The sequence below is a fragment of the Peromyscus leucopus genome, chromosome 4 (genome assembly GCF_004664715.2).
Source record: "Peromyscus leucopus breed LL Stock chromosome 4, UCI_PerLeu_2.1, whole genome shotgun sequence".
NCBI classification, from domain to species: Eukaryota; Metazoa; Chordata; class Mammalia; order Rodentia; family Cricetidae; genus Peromyscus; species Peromyscus leucopus.
In genome coordinates, this window is record NC_051066.1 from 50,052,232 (window position 1) to 50,066,529 (window position 14,298).

General features: G+C 37.9%; 1 protein-coding gene across 1 annotated transcript in view; it reads right to left on the minus strand.

Moving 5' to 3' along the window:
* The window catches only part of Ola1 (Obg like ATPase 1), a 134,452-nt gene that overhangs the window by 40,578 nt on the left and 79,576 nt on the right, over positions 1 to 14,298 (minus strand). Inside the window, exons 6-7 of the mRNA XM_028885712.2 lie at positions 12,602 to 12,682; positions 12,205 to 12,302 (exon numbers count right to left, since the gene is read on the minus strand). Of these exons, the coding sequence (XP_028741545.1) occupies positions 12,205 to 12,302; positions 12,602 to 12,682 (179 nt within the window). The remainder of the gene's footprint in view (positions 1 to 12,204; positions 12,303 to 12,601; positions 12,683 to 14,298) is intronic.

Below are 14,298 nucleotides of genomic sequence, written 5' to 3' on the forward strand. Positions count from 1 at the left end.
ATGCGCCAAGCCACTGTAAACCTAAATCATTTCTCAAGACCTGGATGTGTCAGGAACTTTGACAATTATGACTGGAGCCGGGAAACTGTAGCACTGCAGAATTTCTTATGAATTTCTCCAGTTACTTTTTATAAATGCTGTCTTGGATGACAGCTTAATGTGTACCACATGCAATATTTATTCTTCTTCAGTGTCAGACTGTCTAGCCATCCCAGGGAATACAAAGAATGTCACTTATTAGGATAAAAGCACAAGGAAGGTAATCAAGGACACATGTAACATCAGCCAATCATGCCCCATTTCAACATCCTACTCCATTCATAACAGTTCAACAATTATTTGCTTGCTGATAACTTGCTTTCAGGCTGTTTGTGTTCCCCATAATGGTGGTTTGCATTTATTTTGCTCTTTAGAATTGGACACTTGCTGTGCCATATGTATTTGTCAAAACTTTATATCTTCTGTCAGAAATGGGTTAGAATATAAAATAATTTCTGTTTGTCAGGTACTACTAATACAACAGTCAGTAACCCTTGATGTCAACAGGGCACTAAAATAAACTATAGAACTGCAAACCATAACTATTACGTACTTCGTAGAGAAGAAAGTCCCTAAGTGATACACCGTAAGAAAGCGGGTGCTCCTAGCCAAGCCGCACCCGCACCTCCTGCACATGGTAAGAATGCTGACGAGTCTCACTTTCCCTTTTGTTTCATTTTCTCAAGCTTCCGAAGCTTATAGAACCCTCCAGTCTAATTTGGTGATCTTGAGGCTATATATTCCAAATGCCCAAGTAATAACACATAAATACTTGGCACTCCATACATATTTTAGTTAATAACATTTAAAATAAAATATCCTAGTATATATAATAATCATGCTTTGTATAAATAAAAAAACACATAATTCCTTAATCATACTTAGTTTAAAAGCTTTATTTACAAATATGGCTTTGCAGCTGTATTATAACAGCCTTAAAAGCTCTTGATTTCAGACAACACATGCTATCTCTGAATATAGAGAAGAAAACCTATGGTCGCTATCACTGTATCTCCTGTTCTGTTCTCTTTTGTCTCCACTATAGATCTGGCCGGAATGAGCTTAAAGTTCTATGACATAAGAAATCGTTACACAAACTGTTCTATGTAACTCCTTAAAATATAATTGGAGGGGGGTGTCTCATTTTCAAATAATAAAAGTATTTTTTACAGATTTCTTTTCCAATCTCTATTTAAAAATTGTCTTATAACATAACTTTGTTATTTAATATATTAAGTGATTTACTTGAAGTTATACGGTACTACAATATTGCTAATGACTAGAAAGGGCAATGTAGAGACTGGAGATGCAAGACTCCTTTTAGTTAAAAAGGCATAGGGACAAGTTCTCACCAGGGGAAAAGGAGACACAGTACGATTTCCTAAGGGCTGCCTCTCCTTGTAAGTCCTGAATGTCTACAGGGCAGTAAGGCACAGCTGAATCTACACAGCAAGGACTGATTAAGAGAATTGACTATGTCATGACAAGTCTCAGGCACTAAGTAACTCATCTACTCATGTATACACACATATATGTGCTTTGCTTTTCTAACAGAATCAGAAGAATTATATAAAATCACACTTAAAATGAACCTCTTTCTACCATAGAGCAGGTCAACTTAGTAAGTATCCATACAGCATTTTATTTCTTTCTCATGACTCTTTAAGAAAAACGTCTGACAGGTGAAGAAACCAAGAGGTATAAGGAAGCCAATCAAACTGTGCTGAGTCATGTCTTTCTGAATTTTGCAATTACGTTTGTTCTCTGGCAGGTATGAATTTTGGTATAACTTTATTAGGATATAAACAATATAGAAAATTCTTTGCATGCTTTTTGCAATAAAATACGCAATAATGAAAAAATGTTTTATACTTTCTCTTCTGAGTTCAAACTAAAAGAAATCTTCCAAATATTTAACTAGGTTTCTTATTTCCCTTTTCTAAGCCTTAAGCTGACTTCATGAAAGAGGTTGTACTCTTTCTTCTGAGGCTCTGAGGAAGACTGGACAGAACATATCTAAATACCCCTAAGTTGCCGGGCACTGGTGGTGCACGCCTTTAATCCCAGCACTCGTGAGGCAGAGCCAGGTGGATCTCTGTGAGTTCGAGGCCAGCCTGGGCTACAGAGCGAGATCCAGGACAGGCTCCAAAGCTACAGAGAAACCCTGTCTCGAAAAACAAAAAAACAAAACAAAACAAAAAAGCCCCTAAGTCAGGCATATAATAATCATTTAACAAATGGTAGTTATTTCTCCCAAAGACCTGTCTATATATGCACATTTATGCACACATGTAATACTCTTTCTATTACACTGCTATGTATTAAAATAATAATTACACAGAGTAGTGCACAAATCATCCACCTGTACTTCGTAAAAAAGACACCCAGACACAGAGAGACAAACAGACACATACACACATCTCTGTTTTAAAATTAGTTCACAAAAGCAAATCCTTATGCCAAGAAAGGGAAGAACAGTCTCCCTCAGGGAAGAACACAGCAATGGTTAACCAATACCAATAATGAGCCCAGAAAACACACACAGAAGTTACAATATACAGACTGAACAGGCTGTACTTACATATTTAGGAATTTATGTACACACACACACACACACACACACACACACACACACACACATATATATGTAACAACAATTAATGGAAAATGAGGCCATGGTTTGAAAGAGAACACAGAAGGGTAAGAAGGTCAGAAGGGAGGAAACGGATGAGGTAAATGATGTAATTATACTATAATCTCAAAATAAAATATAAAAACAAATCCTTGTTATTGAAAATGTGACGAGTATAGTAAATGAGTCTGTGGTTAAAACCACGTGTGGAGCTGGGAGCGTAGTTCAGCGGTAAAACACTTGTCAGCACCCTGAGGCTGGAGTCGGATCTCCAGCACTAGAAATCAAAGAAACAAACCAACCAGGAGTTAGAAAAAGCAGTTGTCTTTTTTCTTAAAGATTGATTTATCTTATTATTTTACATGCGTATGAGTGTTTTGCTTGCATGTATGTCTGTGACCATGTTCATGTCTGGTGCCCACAGAGATCAGAGAAGGAGCACTGGATAGCCTGGGCCTGCAGTTACAGATGGCTGTAAACTGCGTGGCAGTTTGGTACATCAAGTATTCTTAACCACTGAGCCACCTCCAGCCTGAAAGCAGATGTCCTAAAGAGAGTAAATGTATATTTTCTACATAAAACCAGATAAACTATTTTAATGATTGTCCCTACAAAGGCTGTTAAATTGGAAAAGAGTTTCAGAGGTAAGTCCATAAATATAATAGATGCATTGAAATGTTATTTTCAGTTGGCATTTCCTAATTGTATTATGGTAAATTTTTAATCTCAAAAAAATTTTCAAGTCTAAAATGTATGTGTATGTCTGTGTGTGTATATCACACATGTACAGATGCCCACAGGAGGCAGAAGGTGGTATTGGAGCCCCTGGATCTAGAGTACAAATAGTTGTGAACCACCAGACATGGGAGCTAGGAACTGAACTTGGGTCCTCTGGAAAAGAGCAGGTGCTCATGACTGCTGAGCCAAATCTCCAGCCCTCAAACCATACGTATACCGTGATATGTTTAACAATAAGAAAGCTTATTAGCCGGGCGGTGGTGGCACATGCTAATCCCAGCACTCGGGAGGCAGAGGCTGGCGGATCTCTGTGAGTTCAAGGCCAGCCTGGGCTACCAAGTGAGTTCCAGGAAAGGCACAAAACTACACAGAGAAACCCTGTCTCGAAAAACAAGACAAACAAAAAAGAAAAAAGAAAAAAAAAGAAAGCTTATTGACAGCAAATGTGCAGTATAGGAATGTGCCTGGCACGTGACACACTTCTCTGGCCCGTTCTATAGTGGCAGCATCACCAATCGACCGGGTGCTGATGCTGAATGACACATAGTGAAGAACACAAAGGATCTCTGCGGAGACCGCTTAGGCTTCCATCCTAACACCTCTCGCTGGCTATTAACTCTGGCCAGCTTCCTTAACTTCTCTAGACATGTTTTTCCTTCTTCAAAAGGTGAGAGCTGATAACATCTACTTTATAAGGTTGCTGGGACTCGTAAATACAAGTGGTACATAGTTAAGATTGGCATGATGTTCACACCACAACATTAGGCATACAAATTATTTGCCACAACTCCAGTTTGTGGTATACTCTCCATTCCTACAACTTGCTCAACCTGGCAGTAAACAATTATTTTTTAACAAACAATGGTTTGCTACTTTTAAAAAGGAGTGAAATATTTGCTCTTTCTTTCTTCTTCTTTCTTTCTTCCTTCCTTCCTTCCTTCCTTCCTTCCTTCCTTCCTTCCTTCCTTCCTTCTTCTTCTTCCTTCTTCTTCTCTTCTCTCTTCTTCTCTTCTTCTTCTCTCTCTCTCTCTCTCTCTCTCTCTCTCTCTCTCTCTCTCTCTCTGTCTCTCTCTCTTTTTCTTTCTTTTTTGGTTTTTCGAGACAGGGTTTCTCTGTGTAGCTTTGCGCCTTTCCTGAAACTTGCTTTGGAGACCAGGCTACCCTCGAACTCACAGAGATCCGCCTGCCTCTGCCTCCCGAGTGCTGGGATTAAAGGTGTGCGCCGCCACCGCCTGGCCAAAATATTTGCTTTTTAAAGTGATTTAGCAAACATTTCCTTATCAAAAACATTAGACTGTAAGACTCACCATAGAAGTTTATTTAACTTGTAATGTTACAATAATACAGTTAGCAAAGATGTACTTTGTTATCTATGCTCATTATTATCACCCGTTTTTATTTCTGTTGGAAAATAAGCTCATCTCAGTATATAAAAGCTAGCGTGTTGTATTTTGGGGAAGTCTATACTGTGGCAATAACTATTTTGGATTTAGCAATTTTATACAATTTTTAGTTTTCAGTTGTATCCACAGAATTTTCTCTACCTGAACTTTACAGCATATGCTTAAGAATGGATGCTAAACTAGACGCTTTTGCCTCTTAACAGGAAGGTACTCAATGACAAGGGGGCAGGGGCGGGGGCGGCGGCAACAGCAGCAGCAGCAGCAGCAGCAGATCCTAGAACAGCACACAGTTCTCAGGGTGATGGGAAGCCATGCCATAGCCTGTGCTTGCTGCGTGGCTCCTCGTCACCACCCATGAACAGGTATAAATACTCCAATCAGCAGGATCTGTTTGTCACACACACGCTCAAGGGTTTAGGCACAGTTTATAATCTCTCCAACTGTCCTATCTGTAAAGTGTGCATGCATGATATTATTTATATAAGCTTCACAAAGCTTTTATTAATGTCTTAGCAATTTCTAAGCTTCAAGTGCCTGTCACACAGCAGAAACTTTAATAAATGGTGATCTACAGTGTGTCCTTTGGTTTGGCATAGGAAAAGCTAATCAATGACATTAAATGTAGAAAAAAAATAGAGAATTAAATTTTAGAATGCAAATAGGATATGCTTAAAATTTATTGAATTAATAAATAGGAATCCTAAGTTCTTTTTAGGCAGTTTCTTGACGCTTCATAATATAATAAAATCCAGCCTCACAATGGCCTGCACTGACCACTGTCTCCCACTCAACCTCCTGGTCTTTAACTTATCCCTGTGCAATGACAACTTAAAAATTATACTAGTGGAAGCTAAGCAGCGCCAACAGAATGACGTAAGCTACTGCAGCGGGGCCTCTGCAAGGATGCCTGTGACGCCAGGGAGTCTCCCTGAGCACTGAGCGATGATGGCATGTGATGCATTGTTTCTTTACTCATGCCACAGGAGAGGAAGCATGGGACAAGTCCAGTATCCAGCAGAGAACAGGACAATCAAGTCCTTTTTCCTGTTACTGGATTAATTTTGAGCTATGATAATTAAGTTTGAAGAAGTTTGTTTATATAGAATACATTTTATATGAACAATAGAACTAAGTGTTCTCTATAAGAAAGCCCATGTAATCTGCCTAAAGTAAAAAATACTGAGTACCAAAGACTACAACATTATTATTTCCAATTGCAATTATTTTTCTTTTTTGTTTTTCTCCCTCTTGTGACAGTCTCCCTACGTTTCCCTGGATGGCCTTTAACTAAGAGATCCACTTGCCTCTGTGTACCCCACCTGGCAAAGCAATGTTTTTCCCAATAAATCAAACTTCTTGATCACAGCTACTCCTTCATTTACGACTAAAGCATAAGAGTTTCTGAGAGTCCATTTTTCTTACTCAACAATGTTATTAATGGTACCCAGCATTTTGGGATAGCCTTCAGAAGTCTGGTGAACTACAACTCTAAATGTAAGCCTTGTACCTACAGAGTATGCAGCAGAGGGGCAAGGGGCAAAGGTCAGAGAAAGTAATATGCTCTCCTATATTGCACAGACAGGGCAGAATGGACAAAACATTGAAATAGTCCAGATCAGCTTTTTCCTTTGCCTTGTCCCAGGCAAACATGTACACTATCTAAGACTCCATTCTATCTTTGTAAGGTTACATGTCTCAATCCCAACAGTCTTACATTTCTGAACTTCCAACTTCTCCACATCTACGCACAGCTAGTCAGACTCCCATTCTTTTATTATATTATTATTATTATTATTATTATTATTATTATTATTATTAAATGCATATAGATGTTTTGCCTGCCTGCATGCCTGATGTCAATAGAGACCAGAAGAAAGTGCTGGATTACCTGGGACTGAGTTACAGAGGGTTATGAGCTACCACGTGGGTACTAGGAACAGAATCTGGGGAAAAGCAGCCAGTGCTCTTACTACTGAGCCATCTCTTCTGCCCCTTGAATTCCCATTCTTGATTATAGCTCATCTCAACTTGTTATTTTGGAAACAAAATCAGATATGAGGTCCTTAATCTTTGGTACACAGACTTTTAAGGAGTTTAATTTGAATTATCCTCCAGTGGGTAGGGACAGGGCATCAGGAAAAGCCTTCATGAACATGAATTGTTGGTAATCTGAAGAAATGCAGAAATTACAAACAAAATCCTTTCGTTTTCTAGATCACAGGTGTCTATGTCCATGTATGACAACAGTTTTCAACCTGTGGGTCACGACTCCCCGGGAAGGGGGTGAATAACACTTTCACAGGGGCTGCAAAGCACAGATATTTGATTTATGATTCATAACAGTAGCAAAATTACAGTTATAAAGTAGCAATGAAAATATTGTATGGTTGGGGTCCCCACACCATGAGGAACTGGATTCAAGGGTCGCAGCACTAGGAAGGTTGAGAAGTGCTGATGTATGAGGAAATACACATTTGAACCATTTGAGAGAATCCTATGAAACACCTGCTTTTTTTGTTGTTGTTGTTGTTGTTGTTTTTGTTTTTTGTTTTTTGTTTTTTTTTTGAGACAGGCTTTCTCTGTAGTTTTGGTGCCTGTCCTGGAACTCACTCTGTAGACCAGGCTGGCCTCGAACTCACAGAGATCTGCCTGTCTCTGCCTCCCGAGTGCTGGGATTAAAGGCATGCGCCACCACTGCCCAGCAATACTTGCTGTCTTTAAAAAGGGCTTAAACCTTTTAATCTCTTGAAGTTAGAAAAGAAATTATGAAATATTTCCCGTTTATATAGAAAAATTTATCCTATACGTTTGATGAATTATGTCACACAGAAATCACTGTTAGATGATGATGCTTATAAAATTACAACTCATACTCTTAATGTATTATTTTTTAAAAAAATTAATGAACTACCCTGCAAATAGAAGTAATTAGCCACAAATCATATTGAAAAAAAATGCAAACAGGCTCCACATATGCATTTATTGTGGGACAGTAGTCTTCTCTTTATACAGAAAGGTACACTTCTATAATTATCACTCTCATGATGTGAACTAGTGTATTAGTCCTGCTTGATAAGGATTGGAAATTGTTGAAAGGACAGCCAAGCCGTTTAGTGAAAACCAAATACATCTGCCTCACCCACGCTCCCTGTGTTTGAGAGGCTGAGGCAAGACGAGGATTGCTTCAAATTTAAGGCCAATCTGGGATTCACAAAAGAACAACAAAAAACCAAACCCAAATCAGAAAGTCACAAATATTAGTACATGAACACTGTATTAAAATGCAAACACACATGAGAAAATAATTCAGAGGCTGGTGAGACTCAGGCTCAGTGGGTAGACACTTTGTCACCAAGCCTGATATCCTGAATTCCATGCCAGGACCCATCCAGTGGAAGGAGACCCGACCCCCTAAGCTGTCCTTTGATGACTATAAGCATGCCCTGACAGCCACCACGTACATATATGTGTAGATAAAAAAACGGAATTTACATTAAAAAAGAATTTGGTGCCAGGCATGGTCACACACACCATTCCAGGACAGTCAGGGCCATTAACACAGAAAAACCCTGGCTTGAAAAAAGCAAGCAAGTAAGCAAATAAACAAACAAACAAAAAGAAGGTAAAGTAAGAAAAGATAGATCTAGTCTATGATTTTTCCCCTACAATAGTCACACAATATATATCACTTTGAAGTTATTTTTGGTTTTGTAAACAAATATGAAAAACTAACAAAAGCAGAAAGCTGGGCAGAAAAAAACCTGAATCAAAGCCAGGTGTGGTGGCGCACGCCTTTAATTCTAGTACTGGGGAGGTAGAGGCAGGCAGATCTCTGAGTTCAAGGCCAGCTTGGTCTACAAAGCAAGTTCCAGGACAGACAGGGCTATACAAAGAAACCCTGTTTCCAAAAGCCAAACCCAAAACCCAAAAACTTGAATCATACATAATAGTAGAAGGGTTAATAATAAAACTTCTGTGAGTATAAAATTTATTTGGTAAACTTGACATATTGATTGTTCTAAAGCTTGAAAAGATTTTCATCATTTAAAATGACTAATTTATTAACCAAGATGTATGTAAGAAGTATGTATGTTTTAAATTTTAAATTTCCTAGTATTTCTAGATGGACATCTATATGGAACAACAACATCCAACTGTCCTCATCAATAGTACAGAGGTAAAGACAAGACAACCCAGAGTGAAAGATAACTGGTAGCTATTAGGTGTAAAAAGTCTCTAAAATTAGTTTGTTCCACTGATTCCATAATTGGACAGCATATATTACCAACAGAGCAGCAATGGTGCAAAGACGGAAGTGAAACCTCCAATTAAGCAGTGCCTTGACAGTCAGAATGCCCCATACCTGCTTGACACCATGACTCACTACGCAATCTAAATGAAAATGAATACTGTGTATAATCTTGCCTGTAACAACTGATCATGTTTAGAAAATGGATTATTAATAAATCATTAGCACCTACCAAAGTCAACAAAAGTGTCTACATAGTTCTATTTCTTCAATTATAACAGTATTAGTGGCCTTTGTGGATTCTTCACAGTATCCTGATGACTGTCGTCTGATCATAACAGCCACAGCCAACCTGCCTGCCACATCAGCCTCTCTTCGGGACCTAGATCTTAATCATCAATCAATGAAATACTGAATTCAGCACTTCTAACACAGGAGAAACCTGGACTCACTCTAGCTTTTACCTTCAAAAGGTCAGCATGCCTCTAGTTAGTATACAATAGCCTTCTCCATCAAAATGCTTCTTTTTTAAAAAACCTATCATTAAAAAATAACATGTTACCATTTCAATTTAAAGTGAATTTTAGCCAGTAACCAAAATGTTTATCACTCTAGAAATGTGGCTCACTAAAATGAAGATAGTCTTCCTCTGGGTTCAAGTCAGACCTTTTCTGCCACTGAAAGTAACTTTCTACATTTTAAACACAGGTGTGTGTGTGTGTGTGTGTGTGTGTGTGTGTGTGTGTGTGTTGTGTTGTGTGTGTGTGTGTGTGTATGTGTGTATGTGTGTACACATGTGTGTATTTTAAACTTTTTTCCTTTTGGTGCTGGAGACTGAACTCAGGGCCTGTATATGGTTTGACTAGAACTTTACCACCTAGCAGTTCCCAGCCCTCGTGAGCACATTCATTACTGTTTCCGGCATCAGTCCTAATTCGCTACAGTAGTATTACATGTAATCCTTGGAAAAAGTCTTTTTTTTCTTGGTGAAGGAGCAACTGATGCAAAGGGGGTTTAGATACAAACCAAAAAACAAGATGCTAACAGAGCAAATGGATTTAGGAGTTAAAATGAATTTTAACTATTTACATCTGCTTGCAGTGTTATAAATGGTGGAAACCGAGTGTTCATGTCCTTCATAATAAAAATTCATTCTGTGCTTTAATATGAAGGCTATGTTACATAAACAGAGGATTTAAAGCTTCGGCAGAGTGGCTGAATGGAAGGAAAGTGGCAATCTTTCTGGCTCCAGTAGATGCCATTCCCTATCACACAGTGTTTCCCACTCATAAATACATGACAAATACTTCCTCAATCATGTTTTACGAGCAGGGATGCACAGGGGGTAGTCAATGGCTAGCTTGAGGGAAAATAGGAACAGCAGGCGGCAGAAACTGTACAGAAAATGGCTATGTGGTAAATTCTCTTCTGGAACATCACTCAGTTACCCGGTCTTTGATGTTTCAGCTACAATTACACTAACTTCCACAAGATCTGGACACCTCCCCCCAACACACACATCCCAACCTCAGACCAGATCATTAGCTACACATAAAACCTACGAAAATTTGGTTTTATAAAACAGAACCATTCATACGTCTACGTTGTTACAAATTAAAATTTGTTATTTAGACAAGAGTCGTTTCAATGGGCTATAACCATATCATCATCACAACTGGTCTCACAAAAAACATGGGGTGTCTGGCGACAGCTAAATCACAGGCTGGCGTCTCCTAAGCAGTCTGTCTACCATTAGGGTCTGGGAAATGGTATTTACTATACAATTAGAGCCGGGGAGTTCTACCTGTAATCACTGAAATACAGGTGTGAGAAGCCCCTTTGGGCAAGGAACTGACTCATCCCTTTTCATGTAAACTTTGATGTCTGTATTGTTTTACTGAGCCTCAGGAAAACTTACCATTCATACTTCCATGAGAAGATAGACTAGCTGAAGTCAAACAGTAAATTTTAAAATTCCTTCTTAAAGGAAACAATTTTGACACATTAATCATCAAATTTATTAGAGTTTGAAACACGACGGAACTGATTATATTTTAATTACTTTCTGGAGGACAATGACCAGTCTGAACTTCATTTTTATGTTAAATTTATGTTTTCTAGAACATTGCCAATAAAGAGGTTAAACTCAGCTTGCTATCAGGGACACAGAATGTCTTACAGGAATATCAACAGGGCATTTCCAGTCGCAGTAATTTCACAGAGTTTATTCTAATGATTTATTGGAGCTAACCATCTGACATTAATTATTGTTTTGGCTTCCAGTCTATGAATGTTTATTTTTCAGTTTAAAGCCTTCTCACTCTTTGATATCATATGGAAATGAGAATTTTTAATGGAAAATTGAAACCATGTGCATCTAAGTACTTAATGAAGTACAGGGAGAAACCGACAATATATTTGAGGAGAATTCAGGTCTTTTGCTTTGTATAGTTTTGATTTCTTTCTATGACTCAACAGTATAAAATGCTGAGGGTCTAGGGAGGGAGTCACAGTGAAGCACTAAGCCAAATGTCTCCATGCTCACATGAACGCAAGAGTTCTCTTTGAATTTTTAAGGAAGGGGAACAAATCTTGCACATTTTAGTTACATATTAGAATGGCAACATATACATGCAGTTTTTACTTTGTTACACTTTGGAAGTTTCAAGCCAGTGTCTGAACTTTTTTGCATCCAGGTTTAGCAATTTTTTTTTTTTTTAAAGAAACAATTCAATCTGGATTTTAAAATTTATGTCTGGCTGTAACCCATGGTAGAGACTTTAAGGTCGCCTGCAGTATCAAGAGGGCGAGACATTCTTGGCTTAAAACACTTTATCGCTCCAAATACACTTCCCTCTCATTTTGTAACAAAACTAAACAACAACATTTAAGGAACTTAAATTGGAAAAGCAAGTATGTAGGATTCAAAATTTCCTAATTGAATTCAGTTTTGTAGTGTTCTCTTAGTGCAAATCATTTGGGAGACTCATCTCTAAATGCAACATGAGGCCAAACTTTCTTACAATTTTCAACATTTTATAAGGAAAAGATATTAAAATCAAACACATTATACACATACCTATATGCTTTGTTTTATATATATATATATAACCTATGAGTATATCCAGAAAAGAAGAACTTACCATTTGTTTTTCTTTCTTATATAGTCTTTTTCAGAAAGATTAACCAAGTAGACCATTGGTTTTGAAGTCAAAAATAAGTGCTTATTCAACACTTCAATCTAAAGTAGAAGACAGAGAAAGAACCCTTTTAAAAGCTGAGTAAATATGGAGTAAACCACCGACTAATTTGAACACAAATACTGTTTGAGTAAACAATTTAAGTTTGTTTATAAAGGATGAGATGTTATAAAATATCTCAGAGAGATGGGGAAAAGGAAAATGTAAGTTTGGGAATATGTAACAGCCGACAGAAATCAAAGTTTAACCATATCTAATACTAGACACAAGGTAATGAGTAGCCAATTGGTTCTCTAAGGAATCAGAGCAAAGGCAGTAGACATCAGTGTTTATAACTTACCTCTTTGTCATTCCAGTCATGATAGAAGCGCACAGGTTTCTTTTGATCTATAACCCAGGATTTGACTTTGCACATTATATCCTGTACACACGATCAAGGAAAAAAATACAAGATCAACAGTTAAGCACTTGATACCAAGTACTAAAAGTTTCAAGTCCTCAAAATAAAGGTAACTTTGTATTGAAAGGACATCTATCTAAGCTACACAAACAATATTTTGCATCTCAAAATAAAACTGATGAAATATTGATGAAGCATTATTTTAGTGTACAAAGTTAGCAAAATTAGTTAACATAACAATATGAAAAACTGCAAGACAATTCAATCACATTAAAGTCAGAATTTAAGAGTCAACATTATCTAGTGATGTCACATGCTATTATGAAATGGGGGGAGTATGCTGAAGAGAGACTAAAGTATATTTTTTCCTAAAAATAAAAACAAAGTAACTAATTTAAGCCTGCTATTGATTATTTACTCTACCAAATATTAAATGAACTGACCCAAACCTCTTTTCTTCTGAATTAATTTTTTGACAACACCTTCTCCCTGCCACTTCTCCACTGCTCCCCCCACCCCAACCTGCCAAAGCCTCCATTACACAATGGCAAGAGCCCTGCACTGGTGACCTCCAACCAGCTGCATTCACTTTCAGAACATCTCTCTCGGCTGGAAATCTAAAGGCCTTTTAGTTAGCAAGCTAGTGTGCATTCAGAAGGAGTAACTGCGGGAAGAGCCCAATGCGCTTTGTTTCTCTGGCCTTTCTTCACAGAAAGATTAATCATCTGTGAAATGGAAACGGCAAACAGCAAGCGACACAAACTGAACCCTTCAAGCCTTTCCTCATGAGCCCTGTGGGTCTGAATCTAAAAGCTGCGTGTGGCAAGGCTCTTCTTACAGGCAGGTGCTAATAAAAGGCTCTCAGGTCCCAAAGGTCAGACTCAGCTCTTCCAGAAGAGGCACGGTTGAGAGTCATCTGGGCTTTTTGTTTTGTTTTTGTAAAGATAGTTTATGAACCTGTTTTAAATATTCATTTCTTAAAATCTGTTGCAATACAATCATTAGTAGTAGATTTCCTGAGAGCACTTTACGTTACCACGACCAGTTATTCTCTTACAAATGTCCACTTTTATAATGATCGCAATATTTAGTATACCTTCCTTGCAAATCTTACTGTTACCAATAAGAAAAATAAGGAAAAAGCCCTGTATCCTTAGATCCTGATTTGAAACCCTCCAGGGAAAGGACTTCCCACGGATTTTAACAAGGAAGGGGCAAGACGAAAACTTTTAATGAAATCTAACATGTTCTGCTTAAGAATAATCACTTTTACTCTTCTATAACTGAATTTCACTCATAAATGTTTAAAAGTGGCTAATGTAACACCATTTCCTACAAGGAGAAGATCAAAGTGCTATATTACAAATGCATTATGATTAAAAAAGCCCTGTGCAGCCTTGCTATTAACTGTTCTTTAAACCCTAAAAGGCTTCCCATAGATCTCACTTGGCACTGCATATACAACCTTTGACAAGTAATGTAGACCATTTTTATTCATTGCCTAAAATTGTAGGCAATTATGTGCGTCACACTGGCCACCTGCAAATTCTGAATGCCTGCTGCAGTTGTCAGTGCAAAAAAACTAATGTCGGAGGGGATTAATCTAGGGGGAGAGAGTCCTCTTTAATGGCTCCAGC